We start from the raw sequence: 23,994 nt of genomic DNA, 5'->3' as shown, positions 1-23,994 counted from the left end.
AATTAAGCAGGAACAAGTCCATGTGGAATAAAGCCCTGAGAACAGACTTCATGTCCCATGTCTTTTGAAAGTAATTAAATGTCTCTATAGATTCTTTTTAAATGGAGCTTCGCAAAGACAAGACCAACTACTGCCATTATCCTAGCTTTAAAACACATTGTCCTTTATCTATTGCCTAACCCTCCAGATTAAATAATCATACACTAACTGCCTAGAACACTCAACCTGAGTCTGATATTAAGTGTAACAAACAAACACGAGCTTTATTAACCTTTAGACATGTGATAGGTGTGAAGGTCATGAGGCCGGTCAGAACAGCCTCTTCTTCACCGTCATGTTACATACCAAAGGTTGCAGACTCCTTCCTTCCAACTGCAGCATCTCAGTGACAGAGTAAGACTCTTTATCCATTGGTCCAAGTCCTGTGGGACCTTCAATTAGACCCACAAAAGGGTTCAGGCACTGAAATCTGCCTCTGGGATCGTCAAAACTCCTAATCCCAGGGGCAACTGAAAAACAGAGACATGTCAATTCTCAGCAGTACAGTTTCCCAGAGCCTAAAAATCGTTCCTTCGGAGTGCACCTGGCCAGACTCCAGACTCCGCCACCTGGAGCAGGCCGGCCCGTGTCTCTCAGACCCCAGCAGGACGCCCGGGTGAGGGGTTTGCCCTCCTCTGCCGGAGGGACGCACCCCAGCGGGGTTCCCAGAGTAGAACCTAATTGTCACAGCTCAACACCGCACAGCCCTCCCGTCCTGCCCCATCGAGGAGCTTTGGACACGCGTCCCGCACCTTCGGGGCTGCTGCTGCCGCCGCACGGGAGCTGCCCGGGAGAGAAGAGGGGTCGCTGGAGAGCCGGGCATTGCCCTTTATAGGTGCGGGGAGAAGCAAGGGCCAGACCCCAAGCGTTATCCCGGCCCCTGGGGACACCTTGGCTGCCTCTGAGGGGACAACGAGGGGACCATGACCGCGCTCCCCGCGGCGGTGAGGGGAGGGGGGGGGCTGGCGGGCCCGGCCCCGGCCCCGGAAGTGACGCCAACCCGGCCCCCCCCGCCTCCCGCCACACCTGACTCACCTGGGCGGGCGGTGGCGGCGGCGTTGCGCACCGCGGTGCCGGGCGGGCGGGTGGTTGGCGGCGGCTGAGGGCCGGCATGGCGCGGGAGAGCGGTTCCCCGTGGGCCATGGGGTTGTTGAAAACCTTCGAGGAGTGCGAGTTCGGCAGCTGGGAGAAGATCGGCTCCGGGGGGTTCGGGCAGGTGTACAAGGTGCGCCACCTCCACTGGAAGACTTGGCTCGCCATCAAGTGTTCGCCCAGCCTCCATGTGGATGAGAAGTAAGGGGGAACGGGGGAGGGAGGGAGGGAGGGAATGGGGTGGGGGGAAAGCAGTTCTTCCCGCAGGAGCGACCCTCTCCAGGCACCCGGGAGCCCTCAGCCGCCCCGCGGCTCCCCGGCTGCGCAGCCCTGCCCAACTCCCAGAACCTCAGAGATTTTTTTAATTCTTTTCTTCTTTTCTCGTTGGGGTTGTTTTTTTCCTTGGCTCGGCCTGCACAAGGCACGCCAACATCAGTAATCGCGCTTAACAGCAGTTCAAACCACTTAGGAAGCCAAACGCGACACCAACACAGCTCGCCCTTGTCAGCGCGACGCTTTATTTTTGAGAAACAAACCGAGCGGCGCAGCCCAGAGTTGCAGATCTTGGCAGCGCACTTGAAAAAGTACAAACGGCTACGGCAGGAGCACTGCGGCTGCAGCCCTGTTTATCAACAGCGGGTGTGAAGGTCTGACTAAAGGCAGCAAAGAGAGCCGCGCAATTAAATATTCCCAAGGCAAACGTGGCCTTTGTCACACTTAGGCAAAGCCCGGACCAACACCTTTAGTTATATCAGATATAATGAGGCTGGCCTCCCTCAAAAGAATAAGCGATGTTGCTTAGCCACTTGGAGCAGCTTGGAAAGAGCCTGCCGCTCGGCTGCAGTGTAAGGGCTTGCCTCTTCCCTTGGAGCCATTCAGAAAAGCATTTTGCCCTGCCCTGGTTGTGCGTGTGTTGGCTTGTGCTGAAGCGTTACGCCTGCTGCAGTTCCGAAGGTCATTGAAGGCAGCCCTGAACGGGAAGCGCAGGAGGAGTGGAAATGCCAAATGAGATCTGGGAGGCTTCCCAGGCCTGCCGTGTCTCGCTCCAGTCAGCTCCCTCCCTTGCAAAAAGCCAGCCCTAGAGCTTGCGTTTGCAGATGCATTTGTTGTGACTCCAATGTGGCAGATGCTGGCTGGGCAAGCAGTGTGGGGGGTGTTGGGGCAGGGTGCTGCAGCCACAGGCGTGCTGTCTTTCAGGAGCGGGTGCTGAAAGGAGACGTGCTGGGAAATATGTTCTCCAGCTTCAGCTCAGGGCCAGCGCTTCTCCCTGTGTCTGCCCAGGATGAGTCCTCACTGCGTAGTCCAGTGTGGAGCCGTATGGTATTGTGGGTAAAGATACCACATGGTGAGAACCCCCTCCAGCTCACCTGCCCTCTGTGACTAGTGGTGGCCCATGGTGGAGGGTGATCAGCTACGCTGTGCTCACACAATCTGTATGTGATGGGGGCCTATCGAATGCAGCTCTCCTTTCCTAGGAGAGGAAGGCTGTCAGATGCGTCTTTAGAAACATCCTTCTGTTTTGAGGGACAGTAGCGATTTCCCAGCAGGTGAGCATCTGTGCGGAGGGAGGTGAATACAGCCAAGTCGCATTCATGGAGCTTTTCCATCTCCACCTTGATCTCTGGGATCACTGCCAACTTGTGAGCTGATTCTGTAGTTCATTTTTTGAGATGTGGGTTGGTTTGGTCACAAAAGGTTTCCCTTGTTGTGGTTCCTGCAGGAGGAGGGAGATAAGTTGGCCCAAGATTGAAAACATTTGTAAGCCCATCTTCTACAAGGTTACTAGGGTAGTGGGGCATCTTGCCCATTATGTGAATTGCTGATTTTGCTGTAGGCATGGCTTATATAGCGCAGTAAATGAGATGAAATGTTCCTTTTTTTTACAAGGGGAGAGAGAGGGATTAATATATGCATAGGGTAGCTGTGCTGTCCGTGAATAAAATGGAGTAGACCTCAAAGTTGCAGAGGGTGTTTTATCGGGTTAACCTGTAAGCTCCCCTACCATTAAAACTTCCGAGCAGATTTCAGACTTGATGCTTATTGAGGCCTAATCAAAATGCTACTGTAGCTGGCTAATTTTGCAGTTAAAATATCTCTTAAAAATAAGCTAGAACATTTGTTATACTTTTCATTCGCAGAATACATCTAGAAATTTACTCAAAAATTAATTTTCAGTCTGAGACAAAGGATGCTGTCACCTATTTTAATATGAACAATTAATTTTGAGAGTTGCCACCAAGTTTCTGTATTAATATATTCAACGTGCAATAGAGAACCACCTGTCCCTCAGCGGCTGTGAGGTGTGCAGATACTGGAGAAACCATACGAACACGCAATGCAGTGAACAAAAGTGCCTTGAGAATTTGGGAACTTTGAGGGCGTGGGGCTCCTGCAGCTCCTGGTTAATTTTAGCAAACCAATCTTTGAAACACTAGTTTGTTTGTTTTACTGCAGAATTTGTGCTTCAGATGCTTAAGGGGAGCACTAATTAGAAATTGGAGGGTCCCTGGCCTTTGAAACAGCTGCTTCTGCAAAATGAAGCTAAGCTGAATTTGGGTATGCTTCTCCTTTGGTTCTTAGGCTGCTCTACCAAACCCCTTTCAGTAGTTGGTAATGCTGCCCCGCCAAAGAGATTCTTCACCCAAAACTTGTGCTGTTCAAATGGTGGGGTGGGGGGCACAGACAAAATAAAACACTACCTCTTTAGTTTGCAGGTTGAAACAAGCCTGTGTAATTAGGTTTTTAATCCAGGAGATTAATTTGACTAGCTGTTTCTTGGAACCCTGTGAAGCAGCAGAGTTAGAAGAATTACCAGTGGTTATCAGAAACATTAACTGGAAAACACAGAGGCTTTTTCTTATTTATTTATTTGGTACCACATTAAAACTCTGTTTGTAATGCCTTGGTGGCGGTAATACTCTGTAGTCTCTCTTACTGTGTTTCTGCAGACGGTAAGAGATCTGGAGTAATTCCCTTGGCAATTATCACACCATGGAGCCAAGTGGCCTCAAGCAGAAGAAAAACTGAATGTACAGCCAGAAGTGTTTTTACCTTTAAGCCCAAGCCCTCTCAGGCGATCGAGCCAAATTCCATTCCTAACACCTTATTTGCTCCCACTTTCTGTCTCCTGAGATCACATTTCCTGCATGTGACTCAAGATGGGGAGGTTCAATGTAAGCCTGAAGAAAAGAGCGTGAGACCCAGAAAGTTGGAGAAGCCTCTCCCCCAGGACTTGTACTGGAGAACGCAAAGTCTCTTCCCTTTACCCCCGTTGCCCAGGATGGAAGGGTGGTCTGGAGAAAAAGGGTGGCGAGCTCAGAGAAAACAACCTGGAAGCCTTTGTGAATTTCTTATAGCTGAACATAAACATGCAGAATATAATGAGTATGAACGATGTAACGGTTCCTAGAGAGGGCTCTTTGCTGGAGGCGTTAGCCCGTGGGGGTGACTACAGGGTGTGGAGACAGAAAGGTCTGCCTTCTTGATTGGAAAAAAAAAAATGAGCGAAGTCCTACATGTACCTCCCTCTGCAGGACCTGGATTTAGGAATGGAGTAGGACTTAGAAATTTAGGAGGTTTTAGAAATGCCTTGCTGTTAGCATTTATTTAGGTGACAAAGGTGAATGAACGTCTGTTCTGCCGGTCTCTGGATGTGTAGGTAGAACTTGATAGTCACCTTGTGCTCCTTAAAGAGCAGGGGTGAGCCTAGGTGTCTGGGTTAGCCTGTAATCCCTTTTGTCCCAGGGCTGTGCAGGAGAGATCTGTTACCAGGGCTGAGATCTGTGTTAACCTGAAAGAAGTTTTTTTTTGGTTATTGTTCCGCCCCGCCCCCCCCCCCCCCCCAAACATATTCTGTCCTGACCATGCAGTGGTTTTTCTTTTCTTATTATTCATGTTCTTCTCTGAGGGTCAGCAGTGTGAAGGTCATTAAAGATGTACCCTGCAGAGCAGAGGTCACAGTGCTCTTAAACATCTGCCATGATGCAGACGAAAAGAGTCCCTGAAAAAGTCCAGAGGTGGTGTAATTTTGTAGATGCCATCTTCACCACCAGCAGTTTGTAAAGAGGTAACTTGCATTCCCCACTGGAGAGCAGTGTGGCTGTGCAGGGCTGTATCTCCTCTGGGCTGGGAGAAGCCTGGCTGCTCTGCATCTGGAGGTGGTTCACACAAATGGCCCCATTACAGGTTTTCAGGGCTTTCTGAGCTTCTCTAGAGCAACTTTAACTGCTCTGTCTCAGACTCCTTTAGGGAAATGTGCTAGTACTGGTGGCAGAATATAAAACTGCAAGGGCTGCCTTGTGAGTTTGAAGTTGCATTTTTGTAACACAGCGTTATCTTTAGGGCATGAAGATTGGACACATGCAAATAGGGATATAGTCGTAATTCTTGCAGTTGTTGTGGCAGGGTTTGTGGTACAAGGGTTGGGCCCTGGTCCCTAGCGAGGGGAGGGAGTGGGCAGGAGTAAGTTTCTTGTCTCTCCAGGAGTATCCTAAGAATGCAGCCCTATCCTTTCAGGGTCTGACTTTGAGTGGAAGCAGACAGCTGTTTCGGGGATGTCAGAGGTCCCCCATTCATGTAATATTTCTGATTGCTTTGAAAATGGCTGATCTGTCATTGACTTCTCTGACAGAGATGCTATTTGGCACTGAACCCAGTGCTAGATCTCTTGATGTGCGTGCCCCTGTCTTCTAATACTCTTATAGGGGAAAGTGTATGCACCCCGTGATTTACATGAGCTCAGCTGTCCTGTGTGCAAGCTTTTTCTTTTATTAATTTTTATTATCATAATGTTAGGATATAGTACTGAAGGAGAAGGGGAATGGAGCCAAGGTGCTTAGAGAAGATATTTCTGACTCTTTAATCATGTAGGTGTTAAATAAGAAACTCTATTATAACAGAGGCTAGTCCCATGCCTCTGGACTGAGAAACCTCATAAGGAGCTTCTCTTTTCCTCCACTTTGGAGGGAGGTGTTTCTTGGTGATACTGCAGAATAATTTCTAAGCACTGGGAGTAACTGAGTGGCGTAACCCCCCCACACCTCATCCAATACTTTGGTCTGTTAAATGTGAACTTGAAGGATACCTACAGTATCCTTTGTGGCAGCATTAGCACTTGCTTATTGAGGTGATGGATGCATTGAGAACACCTCAGACTGTGCTGAGTGCCCGTAGCACCTTGCACTAAGGGAAGAGGAAAGGGAAAGACCTTTCATCTTTGCCTGATGGAGGAGATCTTGTTTTAATGAGCTGTAAGTGTTAATACGATTAATGCAAGTGCACTCCAGCACTTGCCTAATGACAGAGCTGTATTTTGGCTCCCTCTATTTCCTTTGTCTTTTTTCCTTTTCTGTTTTCTAAAGCTGATGGGGGCTTGTATTTGAAAGCTGACGTGTCTCCCTGGCTATACCAAATCACTGGCTGATTCAGTTTTGACCGCTCTGGGTACATGAAGATGCTAAAGGTGGCAATTGTTGTATGGGGGTTTTATTTAAACAGGCAAGTTAGATAAAGGGCACTCGTCTATTAATTAGTCAGTTAATTCACCCAACTAACTGGGTCTGGTCCAAGCAGAAAGGGAGCTTTTTTTTATTTTGTTGAAACTGGAAATTGTCTCTTCGTAGGGAAAATGCCCCATTTTGAGCAGCTGATCTCTGTGATTTTGGTGATGCTCTCTGAGGCTGTTAGCCCGGGAATCCTGTCCCCAGGAGTCTAGTGGTTCTTGTTAGGCTTTAGCTGTTGCCGGGTTCTTGCCTTGCCTTGGAGGGCTCAGACAGGTATTTTACATCCCTGACTCCAGAGCTCAGCCCGCTGAAGCCTGGTGAATTATGCTGGCTATGCATGTGGCTCGGGGGCAAGGAGTTGGTTGTGTTATTCATAGGCGCTCCCTTCCAGCGTGCCAAAGAGCAAACTGGGTACTTGTCTACAAAGGCAATTATTTCACAAGAAAGTTGCTGTAGGGAGCAGCAGGAGCCAACATGGTTAATAGAGAGATTTTCCCTTATCTTTTTTTTTCCTCCCAGTGTGTACATCCCTCTTAAACCATTTTTCAGCCCGCTCTTGCCTCTGAAATAGGTCTGCTGCTTCTTGCTGGGCTAGACTCTCGCCCCTAGTGTGACATGGAACTGCACTGGTTATTGCAGGCTGCTACAGCTGGTGAGGAACAGGCAGCAGACTGCGTTTCCAGCCTTGTTTGGGTGAACATCAACTCTGCGCTTCCCACTGCAGGTGAAGCAGAGGGGAACGTGACGCGGTCATGGGAGTGTCCTAATGCGGTGTCTAAGGGCTAAATGACAGCTCCCAAAATCGCTCCCACGTGGGAGCACTGAGGGTCCCTTGCAGGCTGCGTTTCAGCACGGGTGGTGCGTGCTGCCCCGTGGGTCACCCAGGCCTCGAGGGGGACACGTGGGAAAGGGAGGCTTCACTGCGCTAAGGTTGGACTTGGCGTTTCTCTTTTTAGAAACGGAGAGTGCTTCTGGCTGGCCTTGGATTTAAAGAAAAAAAACAAAACAGTTTGAGCTGATGGCTCTGCCATGGCAGAGGCTTCCACAGTGGTAACTGGCATCACTTGTTAGTGGCACAGGGCATAAACCGTGACTGGGTCAGGATCGGTCCCCAGGGGTTTTCCAGCTCTCGGGGACTGGCAAAGGGGACAGGCGACAGAGCTTTCTGCCTTGCAGAGGGTATAAGCATCTTTCTCCTGATCTGTTGTTGCAGCTGCTGTGAGAGTGCTTGCTGAGCTTTATATTTAAACCGTGACATCTTCCAGGAGAGCTGGTCATCTCAAAATGCCTGTGTGGGGTGGGGGAGTGTCAAAGCAACTTTGTTCTTCTTTTAAAATAGGACTCAAGTGTTTACCAGGCGTTTGTGTTAAAACTGTTTTATTACTTCAGATACTGTTCTCCATTGAATAGTGTACATGCCTTGGGTACATTACAAGGGCTGTGATGTAATAAGAGAGGGTCTGTTCAGGAAATATTACCTGTCTGACCTCCCTGTGTCCTCTCTTGTGAATCAGTGGGTGGCAGCAATAGTGACGCATCAGCGCCTGTAGCCCAAAGCTGCTCTGGGTACTGCCCATTGTCACTAATAATGTAGTTTTTGACAGACCGAAGGTTTTTGTACCCATCACATGAGACTCCTCTTTGTGGGCGCAGTCGGCCTGGGGAGAGGACCCTTGTTTCTCCTTTCCAGCTCGACGCCCGACAGGTTGTCGTGGGCTGTTGCAGCCCGAAGGCTGTGCGGGAGGTGCAGAAGGAGGGCATGGCAGTTAAGAGTCTTGACCTGGGAGGCTGCAGCTTGGGCTGAGTAACACTTTGTGCTCTGCAGGGTCTAGCTAAAGTGACCCGTAAACAACCCAGAGGCGCTCATTACACGTGCGGGCTCTGGGCCTGTTACATCACCGAAAATGGCGCGCCGGCAGTGTTCGGCATCCACTGGAGCTGAGCAAGCACAGGACTGGAGTTGCCAAATCTGGGTTTTGAGGGCAAGGAGGTTTTTGCTGTGTCCCCCTAGAGCTACAGCAGGCAGCTTGCTCCCCTAAATGGTGGGTCCCAGGGATGCCTCTGCCAAGGCCTGGGTCTGCGCGCTGGCAGCCTGCGCCAGCAGGGCAGCTGAAGCAATGCTGTCTGTGCTCTCTCCTGATTAACGCAGTCGCATGACTCATGAAAAGTTAATGACTTTAGCCCAAGGTGGTAGACCTGGGCACTACATGCATCGTCCTCGTTCGTAACAGCACAGCGTAAACATCAAAGCGGGGAGATGGGCTTTATGCTACGGATATTTGCACTGTTGAAGTGTACAACTCGCCTGTGGTTCAGCAGCTGTGAGCTGCCTGCCATTAGAAGCACAGAACAAAGTTAGTAAATGTGGAAATATGCCTGGAGTACGGACTGGTGAGATGTAGCATGGTTCAGCCAAGCAACGATCATGAAATGTGGTGTTCAGTTTCATAAATGTTTTCTGCGTGTTTGGGGTGGGGGGTGGGGGAGAAACAGCTGCTCCATCCTTCACCATCTGTTCTCTTCTACCCAGGGAGCGCATGGAGTTATTGGAAGAAGCCAGGAAGATGGAAATGGCAAAGTTTCGCTACATCCTTCCTGTTTACGGCATCTGTAAAGAGCCGGTTGGCTTGGTCATGGAATACATGGAAACGGGGTCTCTGGAAAAGCTCCTGGCTTCCGAACCTCTGCCCTGGGAATTGCGCTTCCGCATCATCCACGAGACAGCTGTGGGGATGAATTTCCTGCACTGCATGTCCCCTCCGCTGCTCCACCTGGACCTCAAGCCTGCAAACATCCTGCTTGATGCCCACTACCACGTCAAGGTACGCATTGGGCACTCTGTGCCAGGGACCCACCTTTGCGTATTTTTGCATGGCTCCTGCCGAACTCAAAGGCCTGAGAGAAACCAGTGGCACTCCTTTTGAATTAGAAGGATGCCCACCAACCCAACCCCTCCAATCCCCAAACTCGTCTACCTGATTTATGCACCATTTTGGTACAAAAATAGCAGTAGAGTTAGGGAGCTTGTGAGAACTCTCCTGAAATTTTAGGAAGGTGCTAGTGTAGTGAACCCTGGTTTTGAGACCTAATGGATCCTGCTATAAATTTCCTTGCAGTAGGGTCATGAGGTAGATGAGAAAGGGAGAGAAAAGCAGTGTGAACCTCTAAATCATCTATGCCACTTCCACAGCTCCCAGTGGTAACCTGTCCTGTCTAGGTCCTTCTGGCCTCCTTTGTATGCTCCACTAAATACCCGAATCTGATTTACAGCTGGAGTCCAGAGAAGCCTTCCCAGAGGCAACTAATTTTCTTTTGTTTGCTCAAAGCATATACAGTGAAGAACTATCTCTGTCCTGAGTGTTTATGCATACCAGAGGTCACTTAAGGGAATTTTTGTGGCTGTGTCAGCATGAAATTCTTTTTGTTATCCATTTCCAGAGTAAGCTAGCGAACTTGTTGGCCTTCTCTGTTGGAGGTTCTGTTTTGACAGCTGGACTAAGGAGGTTGTGCTTGCTTTCTGATCCTTCCTTATGGAGAGGAAATAGACTGAAATACATCTTTTTCCTCATATATATATATATTTTTTTTTTTTTCCCCAAATCGGTGGCCAAACTGAACCTTAGAACTGCAGGAGTAATTGTGCTGGCTGGCTGATACAACTTAGTGCAAGTAGTCATAGATTTTTATCAGTGCCATCATTCATCTGCTCCCTGTTTTCCTGTCCCCGTCAAACTGGCCATATGGCTTTGGTCTTGCTGTACCATTCTGAAAATGAAGTTTTCATTAAATGAAAACATCTCTCCTGATGTCAGGAGAGGGTTGGAACCATAAGAGGTGTGTGCCTCTAATGAAATCACCCCTGTGACAGTCTCAGCTTTTTTACTAGGCCTCTTAGTGGTTTACTACTAGAAGGATTTTCTATCTGAGATAGGAGGCATCTACAGGTGGTCCATGGTATTGTGACCGGAACATCAGGATCTGAACTGTTGAAAGCATATTCTCACATATTGGTGCTGAGAGGCCTTTGCTAAGTATTTATTTACCTAAAGTTTGGGCTTGCTTGCATAACTTCGTAAATTCCTAATTCTTGACTCATCTATGAGCCAAGATATGAGGGCTGTATTTTTCTCACCATTTCAGGAGGTTGAAATGCTGCCTGATATTCTGTCTGCTGTATAGCCTGTGTCTGGGTGGTGATGTAACACAAGGGGCCAAGTGCAAAATGTACAAAAAAAAAAAATATTCCTAGGGAGGTCATTGCTGACATCCCTAAACTATTGCTACTTGCTCTGTATATGAAACACATGAAGGTCTTCAGACCCTTTCCATTCAGTTCAGAAAAGAATGATCTAATCCAAACCTTTTTCCAGTCAGCAGTCTTTTACATCTGCAGGTGTCTTGGAAACTCCTCCAAGCAGCAAAGCAGACGTAGGAACCCATATGCAAAATAAGAGATGTACATATTCTGTGAGGCACCTTCACTTTAAAAATGTGGCCCCAAACCTTCTTTTTGTGTGATGTGAAACTTATAATTGAATTTCAGACCCCGCAGCTTGATTTAATGTGCATTTTCTTGCTGGAAGGCTAATGGAGCTGATGATTGAAGTGTTTTTACTTTTTAAATGTTAGCATTAATGACCTGTCCCTAAATAGAATCCTAAGGTGAGTGAAGGGATGTTGCAGACTGCAAAAGAAGAGTTTGGAGGTAGGGAGGACTTTTATAAACTGTTTGCCCTTGAGCCAGGAAACAGACAGTCTTCCAGTGGAGAACCTTAGAAATGTTTCTGTGCCGTATTGCTAGTTAAATGGAAACACGCCCTTCTTCTTTTACGAGCACAGTGCTTACTGTAAAACCCCAAGTGAGGATGATGACTAACGCAGTAGTGTTGTACAGAACTTATCATCAAGTGGGTGCCTCCATATCATAAAGCCATCTCCTGTGTATTACATAAGTGTGTGCTGAATTTTGTTCTTGTGAGGATAATTAAGAGGATGGGATTAGCCTGAGCACTGAGCAGCGATATAGATAGACAGATAATAACTTTTTCAAAGGCATGTTGGGGGATTCCTTGGTGATTTTAAATATACCTATATAACATGTACAATGCAAGGTAAGGCTTTGCTGTTTTTTGGAGGGTGGATGCATACATGCATGCCTTCTCCCCTGCGAGTGGTGGTACGGGAGCGTCAGCTGGGAGCTCCCTTCCCCACCATGCCCCGCTCCATCTTGGTTGCCTTAAGCAGCGTGGTTTCCTTGGGAAGATTATTCCATGCCCAGGCAAGCTTTGCTAGCAGGGATCAGCCTGCATTTTTTTTATCCTTAATGTCAGCCTGTTGCTTCTATCTGTACCAACAAGATCCTCCCTGCCCCTTCCAATACTTACGGGCTGTCTAACACCTAGTTTTTGCTTAACTGGACCACGTCTTACGAGCTTGTTCTTCAGCTCTCCTGCCATCCGTACGCATTCTGGATGTCTCCCCTGAGCTCCCTGTGATGTGGCAATCGCTTGCAGGGAGCTGGCGCTGGGGAAGCAATGCCACATTCCAGCGCTGCCCTCGTGGGCTGTTAGTTTGCTCGTTCCCTGCTCTGATGTGATCTCTTTCCAGGGCCCTCGGTAGGAGAATACACACCCCCCCTGTGTGCAGTAATCTGGTACCCTGACTTGTTGCCAGCTACCATGACTGCATGCTCTCTCTACTGCTGCTTCCCAGGTTTCTTATCTTCAATATCTCATGGTTAAGAGTATTACTTTTTGTTCAGGTATTTAAAATGAAGTCAACCTGCAACTTAATACTTTTGGGCAAAAGCATTATTTGTAAGTTCTTGTTTCTCTTATTATCCCACCTGTTCTTTGCAGCTCATCTTGTCATATATATGTGTATATACACACCTACATGCACGTATGTATGTGTGGGTACACACACACACAAAGGCAAATCCCACCAGTTACTTTTTTAAAGAACTTGAAGTGGGATGAGCTGGTCTCAGCTGTGCACTGCTTTAAGCTCACTGTAGTTGCTTTTATTTTTTTCCCCCCAGTGTTCCAATTTAAACCAGCGTGAAGTTTGCTGCTGTGTTGTGCTGTGCTGATGGTCTTGCTAAACATGGATAGGTTGCCTCTGTGGTCTTCACCTTTATTGGCTTCAGCTGAAGAAGGGGCTGCAAAATTTCTGAGTGTGGAGTTAGAAGAAGCCTAGTCAGATGGCAAATTTATTTATCAGAAAGCTTCTTAATGTAGGTCCTTAACTGTAGGTCAAAGTAATACCCAGAGGCCAGGCTGGTAAAGAGCAGTTGTCTCTTTTTATTAGCCTAGCTGATATGGTTAACACAGCCACTTTTTTTTTTTGTCAGCTGCAAATGCTCTCCTGTTATTAGAAATGAGAAGAGGCTTTGTTGTTCTGTGTGTCCCTTCTCCCTGTTTCCCACCCCTCCTGATCAAGGTTTCCATGTAGGGCTGTTGTTACATGGCTCTTTAATCCCAACCAACAAAGCTGGGTTTCATCTTGATCAGTTCTCTAATTGATCTAATTGTGGTGGCACAGGGGAGGGAACACGACCATCCCTGTTACGGTAATGCAGATTTGTGATGGATTAAAATGGATGTTTGACCGTGGCTTTGGTTTCTGCCACTGAAGAGAGCATTACAAACGTGACACCTGAAACAGGTTTTGAGGAGTTAAGGTTTCAGGGCAGGTTGGAAAAGGATGGAAATACAGTCTGTTTCAGAAAGACTTCTTTTAGTAGCTAACTGAAGTGCGTTCGTAAACACTGCAGTAAAGACATATGTTTGAAGTGCAGATGCTGGTTTTGTCTACACTTAGAATTCATTTTTATTCCTGATTTTTAGTAGTCTAAATCTGTGACCCATGTAAGTCTCTTAAAAATTTCTGGCATTTCTTAAAGAACAAAATTGAAACAACCAGCCTTTCTCCCTTATCCCCAGAAAAACAAGCAAACAAACAGGGCCACCCCCTGCCCCCAACACCTGAAAACCCCGTAGACAAATGTGGTGGCATTCTCAATACCCAAGGGCACAGAGACTTTGGACAGAGACAAATACTGGATATGCCAGCAGCGATTAAAAATTAATCTGATGGCTTTGTTACCTATTTGATGAAGAAAACCTTTTTGTGAACTCTGTCCCTGAGTCCATTGCAGTGGGTTCTTCAGTCTTACTTGCAGGAAAATGACATGCAGCATCAGAAGCTGAGTGCACACTTCAGGATGGCCTGTCAGGAGTCATCAGTGAAGGCACTTTCCAAGTACTAATTCTGTTCCTGGGAGCTAGATCCTGCAGTGTTCGGGAGTAGCTGACTTTAGTAACTGTTGTAGTTATGTGAGCATATCTACTAGTTTTTTTTTTTAAAAAAAAAAAAGTTCCCAAAAATAACTTGACAAACTCAAAGCATGTCAGACTTAGCAAGTGAGTGTTTTTTACGAACTAGAATGGAAACGTCCACAAGTGACAGAGGCAGAGAAAGGCCTGTGTGCACAGTATGCTCGACTTAAAACAAACAAAACTAAAAAAAAAATCTCTTCAGATCTTGGAATCTCAGTAAAGTAAGTGCTGCTGGGAAGTGGGCAGGGAAACATGTACAGCTCCCCTCCCCAGTCGCTACTCACGTGTTTGTTCTCAGGCAGACCTTTAAAGAGTAGAGACCGAGCGAGCTGTCTGAACATGAACAATCCCCCTGTCTGCGTGGGCTTTGGCCAATGTTTTTTCTCTTCTTCCTACCTCTTCACCGCATGTTTTGCATGAAGCAGTCTGTCGCCTCCATGTCTCCTCTTAACTCTGCTGATATTAGGTATGCTTTTGAAGCACGATGGGATCCACCTGAAATAACTGATGTGAGGAGTGAGATTACGGGTTCTGTCGGATTGTGGGGCAGGGCAGATCCTGGGGTGGGCTAGCGGGGATGCGGAGGAAGAAGTAGGGAGGGGTGCTCCCCTTTCACTACCTTCACCGGCAAGGGTGCCTTGTGTTGCAGAACTAGGTACCTGGAAAGCAATTTAAAGGCAAAATAGGCAAGTTAAATGGCTGTGTCTTCCACCCACTGCACAGTTCCCACTGATGTTTAAAGAAACTGCATGACTAAATACACCATGGAGTGTGGAAAATTTACCCTAAAGGAACTAATAAAAGCCACAAAAGCTGTCTGCAGAATCTTACTATTTCGTTGCAGCCTGGAAGATAACAATTCTTCAATTTCCGGTGCTTTCTGCAGAATTTGGTACGAATGAAGCTCTGCTCTACAGATGAATTTCCTATTAATTGGTATAAAACCTAGTCTTCACAGTAGGTAGGGGCAGGTTCACCAGGTAAAGAGCTTGCTAGCCTGGAGGGGGGGATATACTGTGTACCTTAGCTGTTTCTGGGTTGTAGGCTGAGGCTGAGACCTTTTCTATCTAGTGTGCTTAGCCTCCTGTCCTAGCCCCTAACCTTGGATCCATGTAACATAACTGGTGGCTCTTAACACAGGAGTGTCACTGTGCTGTCTATATTTCATCTTTATTTCTTAACTTACACAGTAGGAAACACGGCATTGTTTAGACAAAGAGGAAGGTATATTACTTTAATTATGCCTGCATGCCATCTGGATTTCTTGAGGTGTATACAAGCCTCTGCTTCGCATTAATCAAGGGATAGCAGCGCTTTGCCAAGTCGGATCTGTTCAGACTTGCAGCAGTCGGTTCATTTATTAACCTGACACCACGGGCTTGTGTGATGTTGGGGTTGTGCTTTTGTTCTCCTGTGGAGCACTAAGTGCCCCAAACTCATGCAGCGCTTCCTGGGGCGGCCGATTCAGCTCTTCCCAGGGTAAGCTGGCTTGCGAACCTGGGTTTCTTGACTACTTACTGCTTTCCTGGACTCCAGTGCTTGGCTTGCTGAGGAGGCCAGCAATCCCCCTCTGAGAATGTAGCCCTACAAGCATGAGAAACTATTCCTCCAGATGACTTTGCTTCTTTCCCTCCCCACCCCACCCCCCTTTTTGTTCAAGTCATTCCCACATTAAGATTTAAGATACAGATGGACAACAAGTTGGATATACCAGTGTGCTAGGGTACAGAACTTCTACAGCTCCTGAGAATGCTTCTGTTGAGCTCTTTGTCCCTGGGAGAAGTTCTTCCTGAAGCTGTGTGGGTTGCTTTGATTGTCTTATGGCAAAGGGAGATTCCTAGCATTTGAAGACCGATGGCTGTGTAGCCTGCCTGTTCTCCAGGAGGCTGAAGCTGGCAGCAATTTTCTCCCTTTCCAGTAATGGATGCATGTTACGACTAGCTTTGTGGTATCTTTAGGCAGAAACTTCTGAAAGTGTAAAGTTGGAGCCTATTTAAAAAAAAAAAAAAAAAGGCTTTTTTTTAATTATGCTTGTTGTTTTGAGGGAGAACTTTCTCAAAGGAGAAGCTGTGAAGATCAAAAGGGGAATGAGTCATTGAAAAACCTGAGTATTTATTAGATAAAAAGAATGTATAAGTTGGGGGGGGGGGCAGGAAATCTTATCTAACGTGTAGACAAAAATCAGGGGGCTGAGTGGTCCAAAAAGACTTGACTTTTCTTAAAATTTCCGCTTAGCATAATAGACATTTTTGACCAGTGGGAAATAAGTAAGACAAAGGAAATTCCTTGCCTATCTGTTTGCTTGACGATTGGTATGCCTTTGAGAGCAAATGAATGCATATTTGTTTGACACTTCAGATTAAAGTGGAGGTGTGTTTTCCTTTTTATAAACTTGCTGTCACTTGTTTTGTTCATTTCAGCTGTGTTCACTGCGTCACTGCACCAACTTGCCGTATCTCCTAGTTGCCAAAAAGAATTCCCTGTGTGGGTTTTTGATGTGTGTGTGTGTTTTGGTTTGGTTTTTTTTTAACACTTGGTGCCTCTGGTGTTGGGCTTAGTCCTTGTTGGCATGGGCAGTGTAATAGTGATATCTTCTGAAGAGCAATTCTCTCGCACTCACTGGAGAGCTCATGGTCAGAAACAGGTGCTCAGAACACTTCAACATAGCATACAACGTGAGGTTATATAGGGAAAGGGGGTGGCAGGACCAATAATTACATTAAAGTACTTTGCACTAGCTAAATTTGACTAGTTTTAAATTACAGTAAATTGTCTTGACTGTTTGTTGTGTTTGCTATGTAATGGGCTAACATGCTGCTGCTTGCAAAAAACTGCTTGCTTTTTTTTTCAGCTTAACTATAAAGCAAAGCCTACCATAGCGTAATGCTTCCAGAGATTTTTTCTGAGCTTAGTATTTCTGAACGGCAGCTCGCTGTATTTTGTTGGGTCATCCTCTTGCATCTATCGTTCTTTACAGAAAATTTTTAGTTAACGCCTCTGAAGTCTAATGGTAGTATGCACTTCTCGCCCCCTCTTCCTCCTCCATTTTTTGCAGATTTCTGACTTCGGACTTGCAAAGTGCAATGGCTTGTCCCATTCCCATGACATCAGCATGGACGGCTTGTGTGGCACAATTGCGTATCTTCCTCCAGAGCGCATCAAAGAGAAAAACAGGTGTTTTGACACCAAACATGATGTGTACAGGTCAGTTAACTATGAAAACACTTAAAAGCACTTTAAGTAATAATGTAAAATGCGCCCTCTTTTTCTGATTATAAAGCCTAATTGAGCATGAAACCCCTAAATCTAGTTTGAGCCTCATCTTGCAAAGGGTCACCTTTGCTTTGCTTTTTGCAAAGTCTTTATAGGGTAGAAGCCTTTTAACAAGCTGCAGCTGATCCTGGGTCTTGAGCATTATCATTCCAAGTAATATTTATGTATTGGCAACTGGCATGGGAGGCACTCTGCCCACCTTTAATTTCCCCATCAAAGGTACATCCTGACCTACTTTTCGAGTCTGTGACAAAATTCATAGTTATCTTCAGTGGATTTCATCACTAGGTCTTTGCTGCTTCTTTCATGATAAGGTTATTAGGAAAAGGAAGTCATTGCTGTAGATTAAAAGATATGTCATATTCTAAATGGAATGTATTTCTTTAAAGTCATCTTGCAGGCTAAAAGTATTAAATAAAATCCACAGTAATGCTTTGCTGCTCTCTGATTTTGTCAGTGTCGGTGTGGAGTAGTTGGTAAATGTTACCAAGAACTCAGCAGCCTCCAGCAAGTCCCTATGTTTGCTGCCTCAGGTTCCTCCCTGCAAAACTAGACTTTCACATCATGGTTCTTGGCTGTATCTTGCTGTGTGTGTTCATCAGCTGAATTAGATGCAGAAGTGAGGGACGAGGAAAGAGAACTTAGGAAAATAAATTATGCTTCTGTGAGTTTTTTTGGCGTATTTGTTGGTGGGTGTTTTTTTTTAAAAAAAAAAAAAAGCTTTTCTAGAAAGATTTTTTTTTTTTTTGCTTTTATTTGTAGTTTTTCTATCGTGGTTTGGGGAGTTCTTACACAGAAGAAGCCTTTTGCAGGTAAGCTTGATGTATTGTGGGTTGTGTTGGAATTTTTTTTTTCCTTTCTTCCATTGATAAGCAAGCTTCCTGCCCCACCAGCCCCAGATTACATGCATGTCCTCCAAATCCCTACAGCCTTGTGTGGTAGATACTTTTAAGCTCTCAAATTCTGTTCACAAATGTAAGTCCTTCTTTGTCCTACATCGTGAAAGCAGAACCCATATTGCTGCAGGGGCCCCTAGTCTGCACCGTTTTGCTCCTGCTGGAGTTTGCTGTACAGATCCAGATTAGCGTGTGGCCTGCGCAGACTCCTGACATGTTTGCGGCCAACGAGGAACAGCACAGAGCAAAGCCAACTGGCAGGCAACTGTGCTGTTTTCAGAAACAGCCTCTCTGTAGAGAGGTTCTGTAGTTTATTTGTAGATTGTGGGTACAGATTTGTTCTTTAAAAAAAAAAAATCTGTCTGTGAGAATAAGCCTTGTTCCACCCCACAGTAAATGTACCGATCAACAGGCAGCTATTTATTCTTTATGACTTTTCCTGAGTGTATGACTAGCCTATGTATAGCAAACGTGTCTGAACAGGTTCCAATCTACTATTAATTTTTCTCCAAGTGAGAGATCCCATTTAGCCCCGTAGTTGTCTTCAGAGTCATGAGCCACATTACTGCACTGCTCAATTTATGTTCTTCCTTCACCTATTGAAAAGTTCAGGTACCTGGTCTAAATAAAAAGCTGTGGTTCAGTTTTCTTATAGCAGATATGGAAATCCAAAGAGAGGTAGCAAAGGACTGTTTGAGGTTTTTTTTCTTTGGTTCTGTCTCTTTTATGGATGGAAAAAGAACACAGTCACTCACTGACAGTTGTTTTTAACTGATACACGGGACATAGGTATGACTGCATTAACGAATGTGTTGTGGGAGAATAAGACCAACTTCTTTTTCCCCGTTGATAAAAGAAAGCACTCTGAATCTAGAAAAAAAAAGTATGAAAACAAAGTTTCAGCCTAATACACTGTTAATGCTCTTAAACAAAAGAGAAATCATTCCTTTTGCTGGGAGAACTTAATTTGTGTGCTTTTTTCTTTACAGAGGAAAACAACATTTTACATATTATGGTAAAAGTAGTTAAAGGTCACCGCCCAGAGCTACCTGCTGTTTCCAAATCCAGACCTCATTCATGTAATAACTTGATCAAACTGATGCAAAAATGTTGGCAAGATGATCCTGGTGAGCGGCCAACATTTCAAGGTAAGATTTCCTTGTAACTTCGCTGCCCATTTATTCTTCTATGAGTCATGTTATTGCTCAGGACTCTGTTAATCCTTGGGGTAAATGCTGTGAACCTCTGTGACAGAATAAATAGAGCATATTGTGTGGTAGAGACAATGATACAGGCCACTTATTCATTTGTGGAGGAAGGGATTATCTGGGGACAAGTCTGACCATGACAGTGTTATGTAAACACATCAAGAATAAGACCTCTACTGAACCAGTTGATCCGTTTAGCCAGAAATTATGTTCATTTCTGATTGTGTGTATCAGGGCACATGCCAAGCTGGAGTTGGTGTGGTTTTCACCATACCAAACCATTGAAGGCCTCGGCTTTTGAAATTTATTGTTGTATGCTGAGAAACTGAATTGTTTTCTCGTAACAAAACAGTTTGTACCATCACTTTTCTGCCAATAAAAGGCAACTCTGGTGAAAGGCTTGAACTTGCCCAAAGCACCTGTTATGAATTCAAATGTGCAGAAGGATGTAGCAAGTGCTGTCTCCAGGTGGCTTCATTTAGCATTAACGTGAGAGATTTGCCTCTTCCCTCTACTCCTGCCCAAACAAGGTATGGGGACTGAAGGGAAGAGGGATCCTATCTTTTAAAAACATCTGCCTAAGTCTGCCCAGCAGCAGACTGGTTCCTATTTCGCAGTCCTGCAGTGTAGCCACCATGTAACATCACTCTGGTCTCAATGTGAAAATGAGTTGTTCAGTCAGCCCTATGCACTCTTTGCTTAGCTGCACACTTGTACCTACTGATGAAGTGCTAGATGGAATAATCAAAATTGGAGTCTTTCTCCCACAGTATCTCAAAGCTGTTAAGCTCTAATGAAAGAGGAAGACAGCAGGGCATCTCAGGAAAGTCTCCTATTAAAAAAAAAAACAAAACAAAACCACCAAAAAAACCCCAACCAAACAAAAAAACCCACCAAAACCTTCTCTTGCTTTCTTCAAAGAAATCACTTCAGAAACTGAGGCCCTTTGTGAAAAACCAGAAGATGAAACAAAAGAGATGATAACTCAGGACCTGGACACCAAGAATTCCCCAGAGCAGCAGCCTGAGGTATTTTCTCTTTCTGCGTCTTGTTCAAGTGCACTAGGTTTTGCAAGGAACAGGTTCCTCTGTGACCTGTAACTTCCCAAGCAACCTTCTCTTTGCTGCTTTTGAGCACCTTCTTGCCTGGCAGAAGCGGGTCTTGGTGAAGGACTGGAACGCAAAAGTGACAGCAGGTGCATGGACCAGCTCAGGAAAACCTCAGCACAGGACTAAGTGCAAGTGGGTCTCAGGCTGTTGAGGGAGAGCAGGACAGTTAGGAAATAAAGGCTGGAACTATGTGGGTGTGACTGATCTTAAAAAACGCTGTAGACAGAAGAGCCGTGTGGCTTTAGTGGTGAGTACTGATGAAAGCTGCCTGCCTGCATCTGAAAATTTTCACTGACCGTATTCATAGGTTTAATTTAATACGAACAGTGCTTAAAGGCTACCTGCAAACTAACAAACTTATGTTTCTTCCTGTAGGGCCTCACGCTCAGTTTTCTTTACTGACCTTTCTAAAATGCTTGTGTGCTTTTCTTGAAGGGGATATCTGCATTATCCCAGCCAAAACAGGAGCCTGCTCTACCATCAGTTAAGGATTACAGTCTCTCAGAGTTGTTGTCCCAGCTGGATTCGGGTATTTCACAGACTATGGAAGGCCCTGAGGATCTCAGCCGCAGCTCTTCTGAGTCCAAACTCGCCTCCAGTGACAAGCGGCTTTCAGGAGTTTCATCTGTAGATTCAGCTTTTTCATCCAGAGGTTCCCTTTCCCTTTCCTTTGAAAGGGAGAGTTCAGGTAATAGTCAGGTTTTTCTTTGTTGTTGTTTTTTTTGTAGGTGTTTGGACTGGGGCATGGGAGTCAATGGGGTGGAGAGCAGTCATATAAAGAATAGCATTCTGGAAATCACTGTTAGCCTTGTTTTTCTCTCGCTGTCCGCACTACAAATTTGTTTACTGGAGGTAGTTATTAAAAAAAAAAAAAAAAAAAAAAATGAGTGGTTCCCAAATATAATCTAATGAGAAACAATAAGTCTCATTTCTTTTTGAAAAGAAGTGACCCGAATTCCACGTCAAAGCAATTACAGAATCAGTCATGTAAGTTGGTTGGAAGGGAGGTCCCCTAGTCCAGCATCCCGCTCGAAGCAGGACTAAAGCCAGTGCCCAGTCAGGTCAGCTGCGTTTGTGGCTTTCTCCTTTTTCACTTATGCTAATCCCAAGTCTGAGCACTATTTTTTTTTGGGTTTTTTGTTTTTGTTTTTTTTTTTGAGAAGACTCAAGACACCTTCTGAGCAGCCCCATGAACATGTAATAAAGGCCCCCGCTGTTGCACACACACCCCTCCCTCTTCAATCCAGTGCTGCAAAAAGCAGGCATCTATTTTCCAGTTAGGCAAACAATGATTAGTGCAGGGAAATCAAACACAGCATCCTTTGTTTTTCATTTCACAAGAAACAGAATAAGAGTAAGTGGGGCTCCAAATCTGGCCTGAAATTGTTCTGAAACTACTGCGGGGTGGGGATTTCTTTGCAGTCAAGTCATTGCTAAAGCCACCAGATATGTTAGCCATGGGCAAGTAAGGTTTGATGAGTATCAGAATTGTGATGCTGTCTTTTTCATAGAATCATAGAATCGTTTGGGTTGGAAGGGACCTTTAAAGATCATCTAGTCCAAACACCCCTGCAGTAAGCAGGGACATCTTCAACTAGATCAGGTTTCTCAGAGCCCTGTCCAGCTTGACCTTGAACTTTTCCAGGGATGGGGCATCTACCACCTCTCTGGGCAACCTGTTCCAGTGTTTCACCCACCTCATTGTAAAAAAAATTCTTCCTTATATCCATCTAGATATTGGTACTACAGACATACAGAAGAGGAAGCTCACGGAGGCCATTTTATCTGGAGATACCAGCAAGTTGATGAAGATCCTCCAGCCTCAAGATGTTGATATTGTTTTAGATGGGAACTCCAGTCTTTTGCACTTGGCCGTTGAAGCTGGTCAAGAAGAATGTGTCAAATGGCTCCTCCTGTACAACGCTAACCCTAATCTCACCAACAAGAAAGGTTCCACCCCTCTTCACATAGCTATTGAGAAGAAAGTTAAAAGCATTGTGGAGCTGATTATGGCTAGGAAAATCAATGTTAATGCCAAAGATGAGGATCAGTGGACTGCTCTTCACTTTGCTGCCCAAAACGGGGATGATTTCAGCACCAAAATGCTGCTTGATAAGAATGCATCCTTAAATGAGGTAGATTTTGAAGGCAGAGCCCCCATCCACATAGCTTGTCAGTATGGCCAAGAGAATATTGTGCGGATCCTGCTGAGACGAGGTGTTAATGTGAACATCAAAGGAAAGGATGACTGGGTGCCACTGCACTATGCTGCCTGGCAAGGTCATCTCCCCATCGTAAAGCTTCTGGCCAAACAGCGGGGCGCAAACGTGAATGTGCAGACTGTGGATGGAAGGACCTCGCTACACCTGGCCGCTCAACGAGGACACTACCGTGTCGCTCGCCTTCTCATAGACCTGGAGTCAGATGTCAACATACAGAACACGCTCTTGCAGACTGCTCTCCACATAGCTGCTGAAACTGGCCACACCAGCACATCAAGGCTGCTCCTTAAACATGGTGCTGACATTGAGGCAGCAACAGCAGAAGGATACACCGCTCTGCACTTGGCATCTCGCAGCGGCCATTTAGCAACAACAAAGTTGCTGATAGATGAAAGGGCCAGTGTTCTAGCCAGAGGCCCTTTAAATAGGACAGCGTTACATCTTGCTGCAGAAAACGGGCACTCTGAAGTAGTAGAAGAACTTGTCAGTTCAGAAAATATCAACGTTATGGACAGTGAAGGGTTGACAGCTCTTCATCTGGCTGCACGAGAGGGCACACAAAAAACAGTTGAAGTTCTTCTGAAGCGTGGGGCGCACACTGACATGCGAAGACCCACACTACATCTTGCTCAGCAGAGCAGTAACAGCTCGGTTACTGTGTTGTTAAGTGAGACTTAAGCAAAAGGTACAGAACTTCCTACCTTTCTACCTGGTGTGAGAAGGCTGCTGGAGCTTGACTCATGAGGGCTTTCTCCAATTGTGCAGTGACCTGCTCATCAGTGGTGTCAGCTGGTGGACTGAGGTGCAACCAGCAGAAGCTACTTGTGTTTCAGTGTGCGAGTGAGAGCGCACATGGACTAAGGCCAGACGTAAGGCTAGGAGCTGGAGTCTGCCATGCTGTGGTCCGTATCAGTCATTCTGCATGTGCCTGCCCTGTCTGTATATTGACATTTCCCCTCCTAAGGATGTTGTGAGAGAAGGATGCAACTTGTGGGCTTCAACCCCTGTTTTTTTTTATGTGCCAAACTAATTTAAGAACTAACATTCTGGTTTGTTTGGTTTGGTTGTTTTTTTTTTTTTTTTTGAGGAAAATAAAAAAGGATGGCATAGATTCCTGGTTTAATTGCATGTGATCTATATTTTGGGCTTAAAGTCTCCAGCGTAAAATAAACACAACACAAATCTGCTTGAAATTAACGCACAGAGATGAGGAAAGGCTGTTTAAGATACAGTTAATCATGTTTCAGTGACAAGGTACTCTGTTTAACGGAGACATTGATTACAGATTTCCATGTACGCGAACTGATGAGGTTG

The 23,994-nt window shown here is 45.8% G+C and overlaps 1 protein-coding gene across 1 annotated transcript; it reads left to right on the top strand.

Moving 5' to 3' along the window:
- The first annotated feature begins 1,135 nt into the window (after positions 1–1,135).
- RIPK4 (receptor interacting serine/threonine kinase 4) lies at positions 1,136–23,358 on the top strand. The gene is made up of 8 exons (XM_068395221.1): positions 1,136–1,332; positions 9,163–9,454; positions 17,028–17,176; positions 18,008–18,057; positions 19,131–19,289; positions 20,271–20,377; positions 20,894–21,146; positions 22,193–23,358. The coding sequence occupies exons 1-8, from the start codon at positions 1,151–1,153 to the stop codon at positions 23,356–23,358; spliced, it is 2,358 nt and encodes a 785-aa protein (XP_068251322.1). The 5' UTR covers positions 1,136–1,150.
- The last annotated feature ends 636 nt before the right edge of the window (positions 23,359–23,994 follow it).

Source organism: Nyctibius grandis, chromosome 2, assembly GCF_013368605.1.
Source record: "Nyctibius grandis isolate bNycGra1 chromosome 2, bNycGra1.pri, whole genome shotgun sequence".
Classification (NCBI taxonomy): domain Eukaryota; kingdom Metazoa; phylum Chordata; class Aves; order Nyctibiiformes; family Nyctibiidae; genus Nyctibius; species Nyctibius grandis.
Note: the sequence above shows the minus strand (reverse complement) of the source record. Positions and strands in the feature narration are given on the sequence as shown.